The sequence below is a fragment of the Cryptomeria japonica genome, chromosome 10 (genome assembly GCF_030272615.1).
Source record: "Cryptomeria japonica chromosome 10, Sugi_1.0, whole genome shotgun sequence".
NCBI classification, from domain to species: domain Eukaryota; kingdom Viridiplantae; phylum Streptophyta; class Pinopsida; order Cupressales; family Cupressaceae; genus Cryptomeria; species Cryptomeria japonica.
The window spans coordinates 564,874,185-564,894,042 of NC_081414.1; the positions used below are offsets into that span (position 1 = coordinate 564,874,185).

General features: G+C 37.0%; 1 protein-coding gene across 1 annotated transcript in view; it reads left to right on the plus strand.

Moving 5' to 3' along the window:
* Positions 1-14,418: 14,418 nt before the first annotated feature.
* Positions 14,419-19,858, plus strand: part of LOC131060728 (phenylacetaldehyde reductase) — a 184,677-nt gene continuing 179,237 nt past the window's right edge. Inside the window, exon 1 of the mRNA XM_057994078.1 lies at positions 14,419-14,806. Coding sequence (XP_057850061.1) covers positions 14,695-14,806 — 112 coding nt within the window. The 5' untranslated portion in view covers positions 14,419-14,694. The remainder of the gene's footprint in view (positions 14,807-19,858) is intronic.

Here is a 19,858-nt window from a genome sequence, read left to right on the forward strand (position 1 = left end):
ATTTCCATTCTACTCGAAGATAAAGGGGGATAATCTTTTAATTTTCCATGAAAAAGTAATAATTATCGAAATGACTACTTTTCCAACAACATGGCTCAATACGCGGTGAGAGTACCATCAATCCTAGCCATGGACATGAAGATTTCCATGTCACCACCCAACTTGATTGCCACTATATCCAGATTGACATACTGACTTGGATCCTTTGTGGGTCCTCAGAAAAGGCGACAAATCAGATTTAAATTTAAATATGATTTCCTACCAAAAGTCGAGATCGTGTAGCAACGACTAGTCAACTTCACACCATCCCTACATCCGCCTCAGGCCCAAAACTTACAAAAGCACCTACCTTATTTAGTGAAACCCCGTCCACTACTAAATTTGCAAGATTGTCAGCTTTTTCATTAGCCTTTCTATAAACATGATTCATAGTGAAGGCCTCAAAAGACCTTAGGATCCCCACTGCTCTCTCCACCAAGCCATCAAGCTTCCAATCTAGAGTGTTGCCTTGCCTCATAGCTTTCACCATAATCACAGAGTCTCCTTCCACCTCAATATGATATAACTTCATGTTACTACACATGAGTAATCTTGCAATTAAAGCTTTGAGCTCCGCATAATTATTAGAAGAGATACCTAAAGGCTCTGCCACTCTGCCAAGAACTTCACCTCTCCAATTCCTAATAATGCAACCTAATCTTGCTGGTCTTGCGTTGCCCCAGGATGCCCCATCAAAGTTTAGTTTACACTAACATTGCATAGGAGGGGACCATTTGGCTGCTTTCCTTAACATAACGCTCTCCTTATCTCCCGGGCCAAAAAATACTAGAATCCTCAGTCCATTCCATCTGAACCTCATTTGACCATCCCATTCAGTGAAGATTCCACTTTTTGGTGGTAGGATAGAGGATCTATGGTTAACCACTACAACAATGGCAATTTCCACTTTGTTCTCAAATGAGTTGTGAGTCATTGTTTTTTCATAAAAAATCCTTCGATTATGCTCCTTCCAAATCTCCCATATCAAAAGAGAGGGGCTTATCTTCCGCAGACCTTTAAGTAGTCTTGAGTTTATATTTGCAAGCCAACCTTGGAATAGGTTGACTATGTCATTCAGAAGGGTAGTGATCCATCCTAACTTTGCACACATCCACTACCAACAATCCTATGCAAGGGACATATTAGGAAAAGGTGGTCAACTGATTCTTCCTCTTTTATGTATGGAACACACCTCGAAGTCCCTTCAAAACCCAGTCTCTTGAATCTTTTTACCGTTAAAATTTTCTTTTGTGGGGCAGCCCACGCAAATGCACTTGTCCTAGGCACACATTCTTTGTCCCAATAGAGTGATATAGGGATTTCAAATTTTTGTCTCATGTAATCACCCAACATTAGATTGTATCCATCTTTCACATTATATTCTCCATTTTGGAGACTTCCTAGATTAGGTTATCCCTCCACTGATGAAAGTTGATTAATCTATTGTTAAGAATTGTTTTGAGAGATGATATCTCCTGAGTCAGCAAAGGGATGGAGGAAATATCTTTCCAAACCCAAGTCCAATCCAAGAGGTTGAGGTTCAACATAATCTCTAACCACACATCCCCACTGAGATTTCAAAAAATCTTTTGTAGTTTCAATACTAATCAAACTGTCAATGCTTGGATATCCACACCATGAGTCTTCCCAAAATAGGGCCCTATCCCCTTCATGGATATCCCAAGAAAGAACTTTACAAATTATGGATCTACAGTTAAGCATAAAATTCCAAACTTTTGACCCTTTGGGAGGATTATTGCACCAGACAATTTCCATATATTCCTCTCCACAAATATTATTTTCTTGGAGAATTCTTGCCCATTTCAATTGAGGATTTCTTACCATTTTCCATATCAGTTTAGCACCTAGAGCTTTGTTCTAATCCATATTATTTTGAAGGCCAGTACCCCACATTCCTTGGGCTTATAAATCTTATCCCACGAAATCAATGCCACTTTGTGCTTTTCCGACAGACCTTGCCAAAAAAATCTTCTCATTTTTTGAAAAAAAAAAACTTTATTAGCTCATGTTGTAAGTTCTAAAAAGGAAAGAAGATATACGGGGAGGGATGAGATTACAACCTGCAACAAAAATATCCTCCCTACCTAAGATAGCCACCAACCCTTCCACGAGCTTAACCTTTTATCAATTTTATCTTTCAAGGGGTTCCAAAGCTTGGTGTTTTTGAGGACTTTATCTAGAGGGAGTCTCAAATAAGAGCATGGGAGGGCACCTTTCTTGAATCCCAACAATCTGATAATCTCATCCTCTTTCCTGAGGTGAGTATTGATAAAAAAATACCTTTGATTCGTCTCGATTTACTTCCTACCCTGAAGCAACAACATGTAAAGACATCACTTCGTAAAAATACCTTGCCTTCTTCATCAAGGGGAAACCAAATAGCATTGTATCGTCAGAAAATGGTTGGTGTGTAACACTAATATCTCTAGAGACTCTGATCCTAATAAACTTCCCTAACTCAAATGACTGATGCATGACTCTTCCCAAAGCTTTAGCCATTATGATAAATAAGGAGATATCAGATCTCCTTGCCTCGGCCCTCTTGAGATCTCAAAGAAACCTTTAGATGACCCATTGACCAACACAAAGACTCTTGGGGTTGATATACACTCAAAGATCCAGTTTATAAATTGCCTACTAAAGCCAAATGCATCCAAAACTTTACACAAAAAGAGCCAGTCCACCTTGTCATAGGCTTTCCTGATATCCAATTTTATTAACATACCTGACCTCTTGGTGTACTAAAGAGAGTGAATAACCTCTTGAGGAATAACAATTCCGTCAACAATGGACCTTCCTGGAATAAATTCAGTCTATTCCTTCGAGATAATGAAAGGGAATAGGGATTTCATCATGTTTTCCATAACTTTAGACACTACCTTATATATTGTGTTATAAAGAGAGATTGGACAAAAGTCTTCTAGTTTTGTAGCCTGCACCTTTTTAGGGATGATTGCTAAGAAAGTGTTGTTCACTTCTCTAAGAAGGTGACCTGAATTCCTGGCAACTTGCAATGCCTCTACTAAGTCTAGGCCCAAGGAATGCCGACACTTCCAGAAAAAGATTTCCAAGAAGCCATCTGGACCAGGGGCCTTGTCCGGGTGTAATTGATAAAGTGCAGTTTTAACTTCCTCAAAAGAGAATTTCTCACTCATCTTATGATTCTTCTCTTGTGTAATAAGATTAGGAATGTTCCTCAGGAGAAAATTCTGATCACACATATTTGCACTCACCTCTTTATTCAAGAGATTCTCATAAAAGGCTACCACTCTTGCTCTAATATCCTTGGGACCTTCAAAGAGAGCACCATTCTCACCCTCCAGTTTATTGATTATATTCAAATCCCTCTTTTGTTTTGTAATTTTGTGGAAATATTTTGTATTCTTATCCAAAACTTTCAACCACATTTCTCTAGATTTCTACCTCCAAAAAATTCCTCCTTAGCAAGAATATCCTCATATTCCTTGAAAAGCCCTTTTTCTTACATAACTCGCTCCTTGTTAATACCTAGTTCCAAAAATTCCTTATTAAGGACTTTCAAAGTATGCTATACTTTATCCTTTGACTCAAAGATGTTATGAAAGTGAACCCTGTTCCATTCTAGAAGCCTCTTCTTCACATACTTCAATTTCACCACAAAACAAAACAATTTAGATCTTGTGAAATTATCCTCTTTCCACCATGTTTCCACTAACTCAAGAAAGTTCTCATCCTTAAACCACATACTTTCAAACTTGAAAGGAGATCTTGCAGGTCTAGACTCCATTGTCAAGCTGAGACCAATAAGGTAATGGTCAAAGCTTAAATAGGGAATGATGAATCCCTTGAGAGCAGTTGGGATTTATACGTGGAAAACCTCAAAGAGGAAAAAACACGGTGGGATTTGTGACCCACAATATCTATCCATTGGCCAGCTGAATAAATATTACATAAAAAGGGGGCCTGCACATGCAGGAAGGTAAACTGCGTAGAGCGTACTGCTCATCACAAAGGAGCCTCACTGATTATAGATATAAGGTACTGAATTACAAACAAAAATTTGAACTCTGAGTGTGCATCTGATATGTTGGATGAGTTCTGGTTGAAGTACTGACTGTACCAATTATCACTGTCTCCTTCCTTAGTGGTAACCTTGTTCGCTTCCCAATCCTTTTGACAAATCACCAAGACCGATAATAGATCATTACATTCGCATCTGTCGATCAGTATCTCGCTCGCATAATATCACATAACCTATCACATCTATTTTCAAAAATGACCTAAGTAGACTGACTTATATACCCTTTACATACATAAACATGAATGCCTTATGTTGGCTTACAATCATATTAGAAAAGATAAATACATGTCGGCCTAGAAAAAAATATAAACATTAATCTTCATGACCGATGCCGTTAAAACCTTTGCCAGATCAATCTTCCATGTCAGCCTACAAATACTGGTTCCTAGTTTGTCGGTTTCCCTTGCTTGTCAGTTTCCTTGAATGTCGGATGTTAAACCTTGAATACCGGATAAGTATCCAACCCAAAATTATGTGTGTTGCCATCAATGACAACACCATAAGCCCAGATGAGTGTCAATTGCCAACAATCTCCCCCTTTGGCATTGATGACAACACTCATGTGAAAAATCAATCAATGAAGTGTAGTTTCGGTTCCCATCCACAAACTTCCCAAAACTGATCTCAGAAAGCTACTCCCCCTGAGCTATACATTACTTCTTATGTCCCTTAACATTTTTCACATCCAGCCTCCCCCCCTTTGATATCAATGCCAAAGTCGAGGCAAATAAATGAAAAAATCAAAATTGTGTTTACGGGATCTAGATGTGCATGAATATATCTGGGTAAGCACCCTTCAAAAATGCCAAATAAGTGTCCCAACTAGATTTTAAGGTTCCCAAAATTGAAACAAACCCATTTAGAATGTAAGTGTGCAATTCTTCTTATGTTAAGGTTGTCGGTGTGGGCATATTCATCTGTTCCATACATTCCCACTTATGAAGTAACAAAGTATTAAGCCAGGGACTGACTAAGCCTCTCAATTCTCTGGCCCGCCACATTAACCTATCCTTATCCTTTTCCAAGGCTGAAATTTTTGACTCTAAAAGAAAAATTTGACGATCAACAGTGCTGATCAATGACTCAGTACCATCAAAACTCACTACAAGTTGTTCTATCTGGTCCTTATCCTCCTTAATTTTATTGTCTAGGTCTACTGTTAGTTTTGTTGTGTTATTGCAAGATCGGTATATATCACTACATTGGTGAAATGCTTCATCAATCCTTGTTATTTCTTCTGTCAACTTATCTTTGTCTGGTGTGATCATATTATCACTAGTGACCTTCCTAGCAATATTGTACCTTTCCACCAACTGTTGGTTTGACACTTGTTGAAGAGTTTTGTACTCTTTTGCGATGTGCTCAGTCAAACCTTTAACCTTACCATAGAGACTAGCTGCCTGAGTAACCTTGTGTTCCAGTGCAAGCTATTGCAGGACTGGAATGGCTTGCTCAATCACTCGTTTGTCCTCAAATCCTCCCTTCATTAACTTCTGAGCTGCAACAAACATTAACTCAAAACTGCTCAACTGCTCAACTACTCTATGTTATTCTCTTCAAAATGCTTAAAATCTACTTGACCAAATGAGTCAAGTGCCAACAATGAGGGACCAAAAACCGGTGAGGGTGTCAGTACCTTGACTTCAATTTGTTCTTATCCTCTTTGCTTCTCCTCTACCTTCCGATCCTCTTTATCCTATACCTTCTCCTTAGCACTGGTGGCTTTGCCACTTGGTGTAGATATTTCTTCTGCCAATACATCAATAACCATTAGAAAATTATACTCAATATCTGTCAGTTTGTTTTCCTCTATATCCTGTACATCTGTGACTGCCAAAGGGATATCCTCAGTTATTTTCTTATCCAAAACTGGTGGATCTTCACCTGATATACCTTTCCCTCTAGCATCAATCGGGATGTCTGGAATGTCAGACTTAGGATGAACTTCTGGTGATGTAAAAAATCTTGGATTATCAACAAAGAATTGTACCCATGCCTCATGTGTCTCCTTAACTATTTCATTCACTCTTCCTACCATTAAGCTGATATGCTTGTGCTTACTTCGAAAAATTATTTTATTTGCAAATTCAAGATATTGTTGCATCTCTTTTTTAGTTATAGCACCATAGATAGTTAATAGTTCTTGAATCTTTATATGCCTATCTTCCTCAAGTGCAGATAGTCTCCTAGCATCTAATTTATTATACAACTTTGTCGGAGTTTTCTTTTCAATCTCAAGTAAGGCCTTCTTATATATATCCAAGTATAACAAAATTGCTTCCTCAATTTCTTTTTGCTCAACATCATCCATATTTTCATAGTAATATTGTAAGTTACTCAAAATTCCATCCTTAGTGATTTGTTCTACCAATTCATCTACAAATAAAGGAGGGATAACTTTAACACTTTTACTAGATTCAAGAGGTATATCTAAATCAGATTTCTTCTTCTTACCGGGAGTGGGAGTTGTCTCTTTTACTAGTTTCCTCTTCTCTGTAGGCTTCCTCTCCTTCAACGATTTCTTGTGAGCTGTCAGAGGGTTGACCTCGATTTTCTGCTGCTTTCCTTCCTTAGGATTCTTCCTTTGAATTCTCATGTAAATTTTGGGTATCGTAGGGGGTTCAGCTCCAGTCTCAGATCCATAAGCAATAGGGGCAATAAAGATTTCTTGTTTCTTCCTTTTCATCACACCTTTGTCGGTTACTGCTACTGGTGAGGCCTGAACTGCTGCCGGAGAGGATGACTCTGCTAGTCCAATAATTGTTTGATCTCAGTAGACATCTTCTCAATAGCCTGTCTGACCTTCTTAATCTAACCTTCGCTCTTCTTCTTACTAAACCCTATTTGCACCTTCAATTCCTTCTGTTTAGCTGTCCCAAAAGTCTTCTCTGACTCATCTACGGAGGTATCTATAAGAATCTTGGCATATATATCCAAGATTTCTAGATCAACTTCATAGCCCATCTCAGTTATCCATACCTTTCTTGGCTGCACTACTTCCATTAAAGTTTCATCTTTCTTAACCATAAAGCAGATCTCAGTAGAGTATTTATCAACAATGTGCTTAGGCACTCTTTCCCTTTGTTTTAATGTCTTCTGAAAAGCCTTGAAATAACCCCATAAAATGGAATCTTTGTCCTAACCTATGCTTCTTAAGGCATCCTTGATTTGCTTCCCTACTGGAATGTCAAAGGTCCATTGCCTTTTACCGGATCTCGAGGTCTCATTAAGAAAGAAAAGCATCAAACGAACAACAAGATTACCATACCAGAATACACCTTTCTTTTCTCCCTTAATCTTCCCTAGATTCAAAATTAACTCATCACACATCCATTGACATAGATCATATTTCTCATTCTCCTTAACCATCTTATGTGCACAGTAAATACAAGAACTAGAGACAAAATTCAATCGATTAGATTGAGTTACCTTGTCCCCAATGATCATATTGGAAAATTGCACAACCTTGTCCCTAATAGTGCTTATCCTCATTGACCGGTTGCTAAAAGTGGCACTGGTTTAACTTATTGACTTCATTGTTCAAAATTTTCTTCTTTCCCAGTGTCTGTCTAGCCTGGGGAAAACCAATGATTGCACAAATAGCCTCCTTAGTGATCTTGTAAGGTCGGTCTAGCCACATTAATTCACCATAGACACAACTCAACACATACCAGATTATTTCATTTTCAAACTCAGGCATCTCCAAAATATTAGTGAAACCCTGATCCTTTAGATTTTTGAATTCCAGTTTGATCATGCCATTCTTGTCCAATAATGTTGTCATATACATGGTCTTGATCTTTGATGTTCCTAGATCCTCCAAGGTGCAGTGAATATATGCCCTGACATCCTCGACATAGAGTACGTCATTGGGAACACTTGAAAACGCACCTACGAATAACCAACCTTTGCAATATGGGGATACTTCTTGCAAACTGGGCATGGACGATCCTTAATCTCAACCACAACAGGGGTTGCCAGATCTGCCGGAGCGGGAGCAGATACAGAAGCCATTGCGATTTGAAAAGATAGCTTAAAAACCGAGAAAATACCTCACAGACTTCACCGGTGAAAACCCTTGAAAATTCACTCTGAATGTATTGGAATTTGTTTGAAAATGCTCTTAGTCACCTTCAATTCGCTCTGCTTGCTCTGAATGCTTGGTAATAAAAATGAATCACTTTAGCCTTTTTAACCTGTGAAACCCTAATTCCTCATTGACATAAATACTTGCTGACATATCATACCGGATCCTAGATCCATTTTTTTAGTGTTGGTTAACCATCAATCTAACTTCTCCAAAGTTTGAAACAAGCCTTCAGACCACTATCAGGGATAATGCAAGATTTGTCATCAATTTGCCTCCCCCTAAGGCTAGTGCCTTAGTTACCGAATGAGTTTCCTGTTGGTGCAGAAACATTCTGCTCTATCGGTTGAGTAACCGGAGTAATTGCTTCAACCAATTGATCCTCATACTTTCTAATCCACTTCTTCTCATGCTCTTTCCGAATTTCATCAACCTTTTGTTTTCCCTTCTCATCATTTCCTGTTGGTGGGTTCTTGCTTCTACAAAATTTAGCAATATGTCCTATTTTGTTGCATGCATAACAAGTAACATTGTTCTTTTGAATTGCCTTGTTTTAACCTCGATCATTTCCTGACCTACGTTGATTAGCCATATGCCCAAACTTTCCACATGCATGACATTTCACATTCATTCTACAATATACTATCCTATGACCATACTTTTTACAAATTGAACACTGACCGAGAACTGAATTATTATTTTGATTTTCTCTATTTCTGCATTGACTTTCTCTATGACTAAAATTATTGCAAACAAAGCATCTACAATTTAATTAGTATGCATTGGGTTGTCTTACTGGTGATTTATGATTCCAGTTGTCTAGTGGATTCTCTTGATTTGCAGTACCAGAGCTTTCTCCATGCTCAAATCCAAGACCTCTAGTGTCTCCAATGTCTCTTTGATTCTTCAATAACTCATCAAGCTTTGCATAAATGACCCTAAACTTTTCTTTGTATTCATTTGAAGCATCAAGATCACTTCTTAGGGCTATCACCATTCTTTCCAACTCTTGTTCATTGTTATGTGATTGCACCAATTTAGTTCTCAACACATCGTTCTCATGTGCCAACCTAATGCATTCCTCGCGTCTGTCTTTCAAAGATATGGAAAGATTTTATTCATTACTATTCTGGTCTTCAATCTCATTGGACATCCTCATGGTTATGGCTTGCATCTCATTGTTCATGACATTATTCTCCTGACTCAGCTTCTGACATAGTTCCATAAGGGCATTCTTTTCTTCATCATCTTGATTTTGTAAGAGTTCCTTCTTTTTAGCTTGAGTAGATGATAACCTCTCCTACAGGGTAAGGATAAATTCTTTTGTAGAATTCAACTCATCTTGCAGCTTCAAGTTCTTCAATCTTTCAAAATCATAGTCTTCAAGTGCTACTTCAAGTTCTCTCTCCAAACTCATCTCCATGGATTTTGGATACAGGATCTTTCTCAAGCTGTTAGAATTATTCTGAGGCACCAGACTCTAATACCAATTGTTGGAATCCAAGAACACTGAGAGGGGGGGGGGGTGTATAAGTGTTCTACCAATAATTAATAATTTAATTCCTTTAGATACCTTACCAATTAACAACTGGTAAGCATATAAACAAGATATGATAAAGAGCAAAACAACCACAAAGATCAACACCATAACACCACAAATTTTTACGTGGAAAACCTCAAAGAGGAAAAACCATGGTGGGATTTGTGACCCACAATATATATCCACTGGCCAGCTCAATAAATATTACATAAAAAGGGGGCCTGCACATGTAGGAAGGCACACTTCCTAGAGCACATTGATCATCACAAAGGAGCCTCACTGACTACAGATATAAGGTACTGAACTACAAACAAAATTTTGAACTCTGAGTGTGCATCTGATATGCTGGATGAGTTTCGGTTTAAGTACTGACTATACCGGTTATCAAAGTCTCCTTCCTTACTGGTAACCTTGTTCGCTTCCCAATCCTTTAGACAAATAACCAAGACTGACACCAGATCATTACATTCACATTTTGTCGATCAATATCTCGCTCACATAATATCACAAAACCTATCACATCTATTTTCAAAAATGACCTAGCCGCACTGACTTATATACCCTTTACATACATAAACATGAATGCCTTATGTCGGCTTACAATCATATTACAAAAGATAAATACATGTTGGCCTAGACACAAATATAAACATTAATCTTCGTGATCGATACCGTTAAAACCTTTGTCGGATCGATCTTCTATGTTGGCCTCCAAATACCAGTTCCTAGTTTGTCGGTTTCCTTGGATGTCGGATGTTAAACCTTGAATACAGGAGGATACTGGACAAGTATCTAGTGTAGGAGCACTAGGAAATGTGTCTACTTCATTTTGACATGTGTCTACATCATTTTGATTCATGGTTATGCTTAGGAATAAAATGTGCAATGTGTGTGTTTGAAGGCCTATTGATTAGGTCTAGGTAGTGTAATAAGCCTTAAGGCCCCAAGGTATGTCAACTTGGTCAAAGGCCTTGTATGGGAATTTTATTTGTATTTTTGGTGTTTAGGGGGTCTACAATGTGTGGTATGTTCATTCTTGACCTTTGGTGTGAAGGCAAGACCAAATTGTAGAAAGTTGACAAAAGTTGCAAAGTTGCATTATTGTCTTAAGCAACTTTTCTTGCAAGATTTTGAAATGTGGTTATCCCAACAGTTAGTTGGTTGATTTTATGCGTTGGAGGAGTTTGTTGGCGTGATATAATTTTAGAGGAATGATGCCTACTAGTTAGAGATGATATTGAATGAATTTCTTGTCTTCAAAGCAAACAATTATTGTGTTTTCCTGCATTTTTCTTGAGTTTCCTGTTCTTGCATAATTCCCTGTGAATGGTGGGAATGAATTAAACATTTGGAAAGTTTTAGCAGAGTTTCACCATCCATTTGGAGTTGATCTAAGGTCTTGAAGCCTTCGGGTTTGGAAGAAACTGAATTATTTATCCCATTGGCCTAACAAAACCCTTAAAACCAAGGTTTGGATGCAAACATTGACACAAATCAACATCTCTCTATGGGATTAACCTGAAACCTGGGAGGATGTTACATGTATAATAGATGTTCTTGGTGGATTTGGAGATAGGAAGTGTCATTTTTCTTTCCTAAGATGATGTCCTAGGCTTGACATCGCTCATGTGGCAAGCTTGTGCAGTAGGAAAAGAGGGTGGAAACCTTGAACAACAGATTGAAGGATGGTCAAAATTGGCATGAGAAGGACCCTTGGACAAGTTCAGACCCTTGGAAAGTGTTATAATTCCATTCCTTTGTGACTGGTGAAGCTTTTGAGAGCTTAAACCCCAATACCGACTAGAAGAGGCTAACTAGGGTCAGTAGGGTTTGACCATCCGTACTCAAAACCCAGATGAAGAAGTTTGGAATCTTGTAGAATGCCCAAAAGGGTATTCGAATATCAAATTTATTCAGGGGCTTGTTCAGGTAGGTTGTGAGAAAAATCAAGAAAAGTCCAAATGGAGGGCTAATTGCTTGTAGCCCTATTCCCTAGGTCCAAAAGAGGAAAATATACAAAGGGATAGTAAACACCCATCTAAGGGGTCAAGATCAATGAAAATACCATATAACACATGTGTAAACACTCACATAGGTTAGATTCCACCTTTTGAGTAAAGATCCTTTTGCTTGGGGTTTGGGGTTGTTAGGTGTCCTTAGTTGAAGGGTTCAAACCTTAGGGGTAGGAGACTCCTTGTCAGTTTTGAGTTGTCCTGACTGAAGACATACTTGGGAAGGATCTAGGGAAAACTCTAGAAACGTTGAGAAGGTTAAAGACATTGGTCCATTGGATGGTACCAACTGGAGACCCTTTTTGAGTTAAATCCAAGAAAGTGATATAACATCCCAAACCCTCTGCATCAGTATCCAACCCAAAATGATGTGTGTTGCCATCAATGAAAACACCATAAGCCCAAATGAGTGTCAATTTCCAACACCAAGGCCATCCAAATCCAATACTAAAACTCGCACAAGGCCCATATTAGGCTCTTCAATATGATTTCCCAAGGTTTCTAGTTCCAAAATTTTTTGTATGTTATTTTTTCTCTTTCCTTATATCTTCACTTTCCAGAGCAAGAGGAAAAGAGTTTCCCATCATCTCATTTACTACATCTAATTCCGGATTGGTTTCCATGTCCATAGGAATCTCGCCTTCTTCTAAACCATTAGTCGGGCCAAGTTGTCCCTAGACTCGACATTTCTAGGAACACTGGGAGGGTATCTTGCAAAACTCTATGAGTTGATATCCAAGCCTAGGGTTCTTAATGTAGAGTCTAAATCTCCAATGTTTGTTGACCTATGGTGTTGTTGAATATCCTTACAAATAGCATATGTTTTCTCCATAATAATCGAAATTGCTTCCAGATTTTCTTCAACATCATTATTTCTTGTCGAATCCAGGGCCGATCTTTCCAACATTTCTCCCACTTGAAATAGGACAGATTTTGAAGTTTTTGGAGCCTCAACAACCTTCCACATAGGCTGATCCTTTATCATTGGCGACAAAGTTATGTCAAAAGGGCAATTCATCACTTGCACCTCAGATGACTTTTGAGGTGTTTTCTTGAGCATGCTCGACTTCCGCAATTCCATTGATAGATCGATGGCTTTCCCAACTGCCATTGAGCAACTTGCGATGAACCCTTTACTCAGAATACATATGCCTCCCTTATTGTCTACTTCTATCTTCTGAAGCCATCTACCCTTCTCTGTGAGAATTTTTCAGATTATCTAGAAGTCTATACTCCATATTGACATCAACCAAGATCTTAGCCGTTTATGATCTTCCCAAAAAGAAATCTTTCTCAAAACCTATAAAAGAACCTAGGTTTCCTCCTAACTTCCCCAAAATTTCTTCGGTCTAATACTTCGATGGGAGGTTTTCCAGTTTAATCCAATGAGGGTATGATTTTGGTTTATGAGATTTGGGATTAAAATTCGGAACCTAATCCGAATCAGAAACCTTAAAAAAAAGGGGTTCTCCAAATAGAATTTTTTTCTTAATGCTCTGATCAACACAATCAAGGAGAAATAAGTTCTCAGACAAGGGTATCACACTTACCGGACCCTCAAAGGAATCCACAAACTAATCCTCAATCCAATGTTTCAGAGCATCGCAACTAGTCCACTTCACAAATAAACCATAATCTTGTAGATGTTCCCAGCACGACCTCGTGAAGGAGGACAAGATTGACACTATCGTACTTCTTCTATCTGACAGGGAAAATGGAGTACTCTACTTTGGGCCAGATCTCCGGATCCAGACATATTTGTTTTGATGTTTTGAGCCCGAACTACCGTTGATAGGATTTCACCTATCTCCATTTCGGATGACTCCATTCGAAGCATCTAAAGGTTGCAGATGGCTATAACCCATGTTCTTCCCAGACCCTCCAATCCGATTATAATTTCCATACTTTCCAGACCAGTTGGAATTGCCAATAACTCCAATTGCTGATTATTACGACCCCCAACACCAATAGTGGAAGCGTTCACACTAGTAGGTTAATTTTGCTTGACTCTCCCACCTCGAACCCCATTGAAGCTGTCTGAAAGTCTTCGCCATACTTGCTTTTTTCACCTAAAACCGCTTTGCATTTTTTCGCATCAATTTAAAGTTAATATTTTAATTCAAATTTATCTTGAAGAATTTTAAAAAATTATCTTGAAAATATTTAAAAAATATTTCAATTTAATTTTATCTTCAACAATATTTTGAAAAGTTGAGAATAAAATAATATTTAATTAATATGCATATATATGTTTTCAAATGGGAACATCTAGTTGAGAAAGATACTTTTCTATTTTTTTTAATATAGTTTTCTTTAAGATATATATGTTAAATAGTTAAATCATGGTGTTTAAATATTTAAAAAATATTTCAATTTAATTTTATCTTCAATGATATTTTGAAAAGTTGAGAATAAAATAATATTTAATTAATATGCATATATATGTTTTCAAATGGGAACATCTAGTTGAGAAAGATACTTTTCTTTTTTTTTAATATAATTTTCTTTAAGATATATATGTTAAATAGTTAAATCATGGTGATTAATTATCCCAACATTAATTTTTTTTATTAATTCAAAATATAATTTTTAATGACATTCGTGGTACCGGGAGTTTGAAATAAAAAGACAAAACATTGCCACGTGTTAATTTTATTGTGGAGGTGAATAAATTAAATTGGAGTCTCTGGCACGAAGCTACCTTTTACCACGACTGAATTATCAACGCTTACGCATTTGCTTACGCTTTGGAGTTGATTATATCGTAGAAGATATATTTAAAACCTAAAAAATAGTTTTTAAAAAGCCATAAAAAATTGTATAAGGCATTTCCGAAATCGGTGATATAAATACCCACCATAGCACTAAATTTTCACCTCAGCAAAACATCCAAACTTGGGCATACGAAGTAAGCTTGAGCAGGGCCAAAATAAGAATGACAGGGAAGCTCGTTTGTGTGACAGGGGCATCAGGCTTCATTGCCTCATGGCTCGTCAAGCTTCTTCTCGATAGAGGTTATGTTGTTCGAGCTACCGTTCGTGATTTAGGTTTGTACATTTTCCAGTATTATTGGTATTCGTACTGTTATTCAGTGTAATTCAAATGCAATTCTTCAATCAGCTTTTCTGCGAATTTTTTTGATTTGTTTTTGATAATCGTTTGGTCGAAGGAATTTACGATAGATACCGTTGATAGTTTATCAGTGGTTTTTGATAATAGATGTTTTGCCGTGATCTTACATCAAGAGTAATACTGAATGAATAATAATTAAAAGTTCCAGCCTGGTGGACTGTTAATTTAGCTTCATACTGCCAAGAAAGGAGCCTCGCCAGGGGAATGCATTAAATATTACATTAATTAGTGATCGTATAATTTTAGTATTGAGCGATGATTATTGACAAATTGTAGTTGAGCTAGTATACTGTATTTTGTAATGTTGCTGAGCATTGCATGATATGTGTCATTTCGAATCGAATTTCTGTTTCTAAACTGTAAATTTTTAATGTTTATGATTTTTATGTAAATACACCCAACCTAATGTTTTTTTCGACTGTACTGGTATATTGTACCCTGTAAAAACCCTAGCAACGATATTTCGTATTTTGGTAATTTATGGGCATTTTACTTGCAGACTTTACATCAAACAATCGCAGTTATATGACTTATTTTAGATTCACGAGTTTGAATTTAATGACTGCTGCTCCACTGCAAAAAATTCACATACAGATAATTCAAGTATGGCCAAAAATGACATCAACAGAATCCATAATCATCAGTACTTCTGCAATGAATTCTTACTTATTAATTGTCCTTACATTTGGCTATTATTCACCAGAATACATTAGCTTAACATTTTATGAGCAAACTGGATAAAATAATTAGTACAATGACAATATGTATACTACCACCAGTCCAGGACAACAGTTGGTACAATGACCTGCTTGAGCTGGTTGATTGTTGTGAACAGCAGATAATAAGTTTTTAATTTGAAGACTGCAGATACATTCATAATCCCAAGAATTTCATAGCATCCGAAGAACTTTCAAAAGTAGCGTTGTCTCCTTTTAATTCTTCCCAAATCTCCAATAAGATGAGTGGCTAATGGAAAAGTCCTTTTTGTATTTAAACTCTGCACTCTTAAAAGGCTGCGATACTTTTTTAAAATCTTGAACAGCAACATAAAGCTGAAGGGATGAATTGGAGAGTCCTTTTTAGTTTAGGAGTCTTCAAAAAATTACCTTTTTGAAAAGCTGGCGGCTGGGTTTAATAGATTCCTATCTCCAAAATACTTTCCAAAGGCTGCGACACTTGAGGAATTAATGTAGTCTTCATTCAATAACTTAATAGAAAACCTCAATGCTTCGCTCCTTTCACCTCACGCCTCTTTCTAATTGGAACAGTCTAATAGAATCTTCAAATACCTTTAAGAGGTTGGCGAAATAAATTAGAGTCCTAAAAGCATTCAAATTTCTCAAATAAAACCAGCGATCACCTTTTCAAAGAAAACAAGATTGACTGTGCTCAAGGCCATAGCTACTATGAAGATATCCCACGGCTCCTTTCTCATTTCAAAATAACCTGTTTCCCTTTCCACGTCACATTATGGTATGACAGCATATGGTTATGCTTTTAGAAGATGGAATGGCTTAGTTTGGTGTTTATTACATTTAATATTCCTTTATTTGTATTTGTGAATCATTTTTGGAAAAACAAATCTCATAATCAAAATATAAAAAATTAAATATTTGAAAAACTTATTCATTTGATTAATTATTTGCTTGCAGATCTTTAGACAAATTTTTATGATCACCAATTTAAATGTATCTGTGAATTTGAATTAATTCACGTTAGATAGATTTTTGTTCACGAATCTTGAATGAATTCACCAAATATTTGTTGGATAGATTTTCATTCACAACACAAAAATTTGCCTTAAGATTTTCGTTCTAAATTGAATAGCTGAACAAATAACTCAAACTCCCAAAGAGTCACCAAAATGAATAATCAAGAATGAACCAAATGAATTTCCACAACCTCTTCTCAAGAATTATAAAATCACTTTTTAAATATTAATCCTTTTTAACTTTTTATAAATGGTTTTGTAATATTTTATTTTTTTCATTGCAGAAAATACACTTCATAAAAAATTAATATCCAACTTGAAAACACAATTTCTTCAAATCACAGAACCTTGTATAGGCTGCACCAACAAGTTTTATCACATGCAGTTCATGGGTAGATTAAAATAAAACCATGGAGGTCGCTGGAATAATAATCATCATTTACAGCTCTAGGAAATTTATTTTGCAAACTAAGGAAGGCCCATACCAAGCTTAGAATCAAAAGGTAAGCACATGCAGATTTGCGAACCATAACATAAGCATATACAGATCGGAACACAAGGATATTATGGCACAGTAAATGATGGGATGAAATAAATGATGAAAAATCAACTTTCATATTCTCTAAAGACTCTGTTTCCAAATAAGATTAGATATCAACAATTAAATGCAAGAAAACACGGATCCCATTAAAAATTATTTAACAGGTAATCATGTGAATAAGCATTTCTTATCGTAGATGGAGGTTTTAAATAGCAATGATTTGGAAATACAATACACAAAGAACACCATAAGTATGCAGGAATTGGTTTAAGAACTACTTGATCTGCGCTCAAAGTCTTCCACAATATCTTCAAGAAGAGCTCACACGGCCCAGCCTTGTTTTTTTTTTCAGCCTGGCCTATGCTAAGCCCTCTGCCAAGTCTCACCAAGTCTCACCAAGTCTCACCAGTGCACTTACTGCCTTCCAACTATGCTTCTTCTAAGTCCCCCAATATCGATTATACAGACTCCAAATCAATATCGGTGAATCCTCAAGTGGTGGAAGATGGTGGTGAAGTGGTGGAAGTTAAATCAAATCAGATTATTAACTTGCTTTGGCCGGTAAAATCAGCTACATAAAGTGCAAAGGTGGCTTTACATGATTATCCATTAGGATATAAAAAATCCAACATTCAATTGTGGAATAGGAAGTAGAAGATGGTGGTGAAGCGGTGGAAGTTAAATCAAATCAGATTTTAACTTGCTTTGGCTGGTAAAATCAGCTATATAAAGTGCAAAGGTGGCTTTACATGATTATCCATTAGGATATTAAAAATCCAACATTCAATTCTGAGTGGAACAGGAAGAAACAAAATGTAGAGTAACTTATTGAAATAAAAAGTGATACTTTCTGCATCGAGGTTCCTCAAATCAAAATAGAGAATTAAATACAACCCAAGAGTCAATACCTATTCTAAATACCTGCAAGAAAATTCTTGATTGTAGAACCCAGATAGCTATTTTTTCAAGTATATTCAAATAACTGGTCTATGTATTCTATTTGTACACTCAAAAGTATAGAAAGAACTAATATTTGAGTGAAATCAATTTTGTTTAATTTTCCCTAAATATAATTTAGCAATCAAAATGTGATCAAAAGTGATTTTCTAAGACAAAAAACTTAGAGATTAATAAAATGGTGAAAACTCGATTTTCTGAGTGACTGCAATCAAGAAATATTTGAGCTAGTAATGGATTCTTGCCAGACAGGGGTGGAGGCTCTGACAGTACCTTTGCCACAGGACCAAATTGGACTCCCTTAGGATTCCAGCCAAGGTGTCATCACTCTTAGCGTTTCTCTGATTTGGCCCCTTTTTCTTCCCGACAACCTGTGTCTTTTGATAAGAAACAGAGGACTTCAGCTGATCATCCTTCATTTCATGCTCTTCCTAAGACTCAATCAAGGAGTATTGCAGACTGTAAGGGCATCATGATTTCCTCTTGCTTCTTGAATTCTTCAGTCAATCGTCTTAATGAGCGGGCTGTTTTTTTCAAATGGACTGGAAAATGGCCTTCTTGGGGGCAAATTCAGCATTGGGGTGCGGAAGTATTTGTGAAATCTTTAACAAACGGGTTCTTTCTTGTGGAATGTGCTACTGCTGATTTGAAAAAGAAAATCATATCTCAGCCTCAATTAATGGATGTGATCAGTTTCTTTATCAAAGATTAGGTACCTAATTTTAATCCCTGGACCCAACCTATGGGCAAAACACCCACTTGGGTTAAACCTTATAATCTTCCATCAGAATATTGGAATGAAGGTTCTTTGAGAGATATTGGAGATGCAATTGGAACATACATCAAGATAGATGAGGACTTTTATGTTGGAGCCTTTGGCATTTATGTTAGAATTTGCATTGAATTGGATTTGAATTCTCTTCATTGGGAAAAAATAGAACTTATCACGAAGATGGCTCATGGAAGTAGAAGGTGGAAATTGATTCCTCCCCAATTCTTTGCTGTTCTTGTAAGAATAGAGGTCATTCGGCAGCAGATTGCCATGCCATTTTACCAAAGTAAGTTCCTCCTAGTCAGGTAAAGGATTCTTGTTTACTTTTGGACGGTTCTTCTCCTCCAGTACCATAGGGTAAAGCGACTTAGGATCTTGGTCCTATTGACTTTATAGCCAAAGCACATGTTGAGGGTACGACCAATGCTCCTAAGGTTTTGACTGGGATTGGTCAGATACCACTAAATAATTCTTCTTTGCCGACTTTAGCCCAACCCTCCCCTTTGGATCAATCAAGCCCCTTACAAGTTGCTTAGCATCTTGTGGATCTTTCCATGCTGCACAAGAATTATATGGATCTTTTTCATTCTCTTCGAGCAAAAGATCATAATCTTGGTGTATCACAACTTATGGAATTGGGGGCAGGAGATGAATGGGAGGGTAACCTCGTTCTACTAGAGATGCCTAAAGGGGTTGATGTTGACAAAATCGCTTCTCCAAGCATGACATTGGGAATAAGTTAAACGGAAGCTACCCTCACTTCTCCAAATTGTGGTGAGGGGAAAAAGAGAGGAAGAAAATTCAATCAAGAAAAGCGTTCATAGGCAGGGGAAATGGAAGATCAGGTTAAAATCACAAGAAAGTTAAAATTTGGGAAGGGTCATCCCCTTTCCAAACAACAATGAAGATCGTCTCATGGAATGCCAGGGGCCTCAATGCCTCTAACAAGAAATGTTTGGTCAAATGTCAAATGGCCATTGCAAGTG